The sequence below is a fragment of the Phoenix dactylifera genome, unplaced genomic scaffold (genome assembly GCF_009389715.1).
Source record: "Phoenix dactylifera cultivar Barhee BC4 unplaced genomic scaffold, palm_55x_up_171113_PBpolish2nd_filt_p 000659F, whole genome shotgun sequence".
NCBI classification, from domain to species: Eukaryota; Viridiplantae; Streptophyta; class Magnoliopsida; order Arecales; family Arecaceae; genus Phoenix; species Phoenix dactylifera.
Genome location: NW_024068048.1, coordinates 21,426 through 26,294, shown reverse-complemented (window position 1 = coordinate 26,294; position 4,869 = coordinate 21,426). Strand labels below are relative to the sequence as shown.

The window sequence follows — 4,869 nt, the reverse complement described above, 5'->3', positions numbered from 1 at the left end:
CAAGCAAATTGCTTACCTTCATTTTTAAACAACCCGCTCTCTCCTCTCTCAATATCTTAGTCGCCTCCCACATCTCCCCCCCCCCCCCGCCCCCCCCCGCCCCCCGCGTATATACTATAATTACCTTGTGAGTGAAGAAAAATGCATCGAAAAGGACAAGAACCGGAGTCAAAGACAAGAACTCTCCAATCCATTTCTCTCGTGGACACCCAAGGGGTCCCCCTCCAAACCGTTGTCTGTCCGACCGAACAACAAACACAGACCTTCCATTCCCTTCTCCCCATCTCCTTCTCCGCATTCTAAGCAAAGCTCACGGCCATCACCATCATCATTACGATCTCCCTCTCCTTTTCTTCTTTCACCTTTCATATAAGCATTCTTAGATATTCCTCTCAGCCCACTTGAAGAAGCCTCACCCCTAGCTACCAGATTTCTCGGAACGCCACCAATGATGAGGAAGCTGGATCCTCCGGCAAAGAACAATCCGACCAATAACAACATCAATGGAGCCAGTAAGCTAAGGAAAGGATTGTGGTCGCCGGAGGAGGATGACAAGCTCATGAGCTACATGCTTAGAAATGGGCAGGGGTGTTGGAGCGACGTCGCGAGGAACGCAGGCCTGCAGAGGTGTGGCAAGAGCTGCCGGCTCCGTTGGATAAATTACCTAAGGCCCGATCTCAAGCGTGGCGCTTTCTCGCCCAAAGAAGAGGAGCTTATCATCCACTTGCATTCTATTCTTGGCAATCGGTTCTCTCTCTCTCTCTCTCTGTGTGTGTAGTTATAGTTATCTATGGAACACTATATGATAATTTGAATGCTTTAGTTCATACATGATAATTTTGGCAATAACTTGCTGAATGTTGCATCCATGCATTAAGCTGTGAACGAAGGCATGCAGCTAGTTTAGACTTGGCGGATGTGTGCATCATTAGGGACCAAAAATATTTAGATTTCTTTATACTTGAAGCATCTAGAGTAACTAGATTATTGCATTTTCCATGCATTATTTCTTGGTGTCCTAGTCATTGCCATCAAATACTTGAAGTACTTGAGTATTACATTAAGCATTACGATCTCCCTCATAATGTAGTCTGAGATAATAATAAAATGAATAGGACATTAGTCTACTTTCCACTTTTTCACAATAATATTGGAGGATTTTTTTTTTAACAAATAGTTGGACCGGAGGAGTTTATTCTCATGTTATTCATCAAAAATTCCAAAATTAGGAGCTGAAGACAGACCAGTTAGGTTAGCAGGCGTATGTCAACTCTCTCTTAAACAGCAGTGACTCTTCTATGGGCCTAATTCAAAGTTGATACATTTTGTAGGTGGTCCCAAATTGCAGCACGTTTGCCTGGCCGTACAGACAATGAAATAAAGAATTTTTGGAACTCCACCATTAAAAAGAGGCTGAAGAACTCATCGTCGCCGTCTCCAAACGACAGCGGATCTCCTGAACCTAAGGTTGGCATGGGGGGCCTTGAAACCTTAAACGAACAAGAAATCAAGACAATGTGCATCGATTCAGCGTCTTCATCATCATTTATGCAAGGTTTGTCCATAAGCAACCAGTACGATCTATTGCCTTTGCCCGATGTCAGTTGTGGCATGAATAATGGTCTAGGAACCAGCTACTTCCATGAACCCACATCCTTCCCACAGGTTGGCTTCGGAAATGGGTATTATGGGAGTCATGGTATGATGATGGAGGGAGACCTCGTGGGAGGAGGAGGAGGATGTGAGCTCTTTGTACCTCCTTTAGAGAGTACAAATATAGAGGAGAGTGGCACTAGTAATAATACTACAAGAAATATAAGTGACCCCCACCACAGCAGCAATAATGATGCGAATAAGATTAATAGTGATAATGCTGTTGGGAGTGGGATATATTGGCAGGGTGGAAACATGAAGATGGAGGAGTGGGACTTTGAGGACTTGATGAAAGATGTGACTTCTTTTCCTTTCCTTGATTTCCAAGCCGAATGATTGGGCATTCCAAGGATATAAGCTCTCATGGTTCTTCTCTTTTCCTTCCTCAAATAAAGATTGGCCCTTCTTCTCTCTCTCTCCCACCATTCAAAATGATGTCCAAATTACATCCTCTATGTTGTAGGTTCCCAGGTTGCTCAAATTTTCGAACGCTTAGAAGCTTCTTGGTTCCCCAATGAAGTCCATACCAATAAAGGTCCGGAAAATTTTGATTATGGATGATCCTGAATTTTCTAAAGCTCTCTCTCCATTGTCAGCACCTCTTTGCCTTGAGAATGAAGTTATTATGATAATAACATGGTGTTGGGAGGTTGAAGGGGCATTTTCTTAAAGGAAAATCTTCATGATTGAACAGAATATTAGTAGTTGACGTTCCAACAAAGGTTGCATCAAAGTCGTTACAAGGTGTAATTAGACGTGTACAAAAGGAAACATGGGGAGTGGAAAGCATCGGAAGAGCACATATACCTCTGTAATTTATAGTGGATCATGAGCTCTCTCTCTCTCTCTCTTTCTCTCTCTCTTTCTGTCTCTTCTCTCTTTCATATGCACCAATGTATATAAAATATGCAGCTCCTCATAAAGGAAAGGTAGTTTTGTTGAATAGCTTGCTTCCTTCAAGTTGGGTCAAAAACAGGCATAAACACCTAAAACATTTAAAAGTCTTTCGTTTGGTGGTGACATCTACTTCTCATCATTTGGGTTGTTAGCCATAAAGCTGGATTCCAAGTGCGTCATAATACCTTTTCCATTTGCTAAGACATGGAGCATAACAACCAAATAAAGCAATCATGAGGAATCCGTTAAAATGGAAAAGTGGTGGGAGCATGAAGCTTGCTTTTTATACCTCCCTTGGCGGCAAAGATCATTATCAAATTGAATGTAGTTTCTTGCATGACACAAAGGGTAATCCATGTTGTTAATTAATAGGTAATGAAATTAAAATCTTTGAAGATCTCAATCAATGGCTCTTGAAATATTTTAGTAAATAAGATTACAAAGTCGAGAGCATCTGCAAAGATAAATAGAACTTACCTTTCATGCAACCTTGTGCAACAACAGCTGAACTAGAATTGTTGGGTAGAAAAAGCAAGCTCCTACACTTAATTTCATCACAATCTCCAACAAATTAAATCCCTTATGATATCTTTATGCCTATTAAATAGAAAGGAGAGAGAAAACTCAACCCCTCTTCAAAATTTAGAAAAAATTAAAAAATCATACAAAATTCATCTAAAACATCCAGAAAAAAAAAACCAAAAGTTTCCTAAATATGTTAAAAGTTATCTGAATATGTTATATCTGTAAACCAACCAAATCTATTATAACTAAATCACCATGCAAGAAAAAAACTTAGAAAGGAAAAATCATAGAATATACCATTAAAACAAAATTTCTTTAAGAAAATAATATTTTAGGAAAATTAATTTTCTCTATGCAGAAAAAACATGGAAAGGAAACAAAATTAACATCCTTTTAGGATTAACTTCCTTTTAGGAAAAAAATATTTTAGTAAAAAATCATTTTCTTCCACGCACGAGAAAAAAGATGAGAAGGAAAAAATTAACTTCCTTTTAGAAAAGTATTTTAAGATAGGAATTCCTATTAAAAAATAATTAAAAATTTGGAGTGGTGTGAATTTGAAACTTCAAGAAAAATAATTAGAAATATCACCATGAAGAAAAAAAGGAAGGAAACATCATAGAAAGTACCATAGAAAAATAAATTTTATTTTAGGAAAAAATTATTATCAAAAACTATTTAAAGTCCATCAAAAATCAAATATATCATATCATAAATTTCAAACTAAGTTGACTCTTCTTAATATATTAATTTTCTGTTAAAAATTATTCCTTTTAGGAAATTACTACTTAAATATATTTTAAAAAACTCTAATTTCTCTACTCGAATTTAAATACATTTTAAAATAAAATTGGGAAACATCAAGTCCACGTAAGGCGGCAACTACAATGCCCATAAGTAAACCTCCTCCATGCCCCACTTAATGAAGCTTTCCGGACCTCCACCGAGAAGATTCCTTTGTCGATGATGCGAAGGCCAATACCATCTCCGTGATGCTACCGATCTCCTTATTGTCGCCAGCAGTGCCTAGAGCCACCACAACGTGTAGGGTTGGAGCTTTCTCCATGAGGCCATCTTCGCGTATGAGGAGCATTTTCGTCGGCATCATCATCCATCTCGCTTGACCACTGCCAGGTCCCAACCGTGATGAGGCTAAGACCGACGCCATATCCACCACGCTAGACTGCCTCAACGTCCCAGACCACGATGAGGTCCCCTACCACCACCAATCTCCTCATGGCTGTCGGCACTGACTAGAGCCTCCACAATGATCAGGGCTGGAGCGCCCTCCACGAAGCCATCTGTGCTTGCGAGGAGTATCTCTCCTGCAACATCGTTCGCCACTACCAGCCCCAAGCTTAGATCAAGTGGTGTTGCCACCTTCCCTCATCATCACCACCATGCGGAGAATGAGAGACTTTTACATGGAGATCACCTTCCATTTAGAGAGCTCCATCATCACTTTCATCTCACATGTACAAACGTGGAACGTTAAACCAATTATATTGGCCACATAATACCTTCTTACTTGGAAAAAGGTTAAGGCATGTAAACAAGGCTTCATACTTAGAAAAGTGTTCACTTTTATGGGACACTTTCAAGGAGTTTTCTTAAAATAACAAAAATATGGTTGGAAGGTGTTAATGTCGATCCTCAGATTTATGATGTGGGCTGCTTCCATAGATCTACAAGGAAACAAATGAGGCCAGAGAGCTCCTCCAGCCAAGCCCTCAGATGCTTAAGTCAGAGAGGAGTTTGGTAGAAGATGAGAAAGAAAAAGAAGAAACAAGGAGC

The 4,869-nt window shown here is 39.7% G+C and overlaps 1 protein-coding gene across 1 annotated transcript; it reads left to right on the top strand.

Annotated features, from left to right (window-relative positions):
* Positions 1-248: 248 nt before the first annotated feature.
* On the top strand, positions 249-2,596 carry LOC103695741 (transcription factor MYB83-like). The gene is made up of 2 exons (XM_008777145.4): positions 249-747; positions 1,332-2,596. The coding sequence occupies exons 1-2, from the start codon at positions 449-451 to the stop codon at positions 1,987-1,989; spliced, it is 957 nt and encodes a 318-aa protein (XP_008775367.2). The 5' UTR covers positions 249-448; the 3' UTR covers positions 1,990-2,596.
* The last annotated feature ends 2,273 nt before the right edge of the window (positions 2,597-4,869 follow it).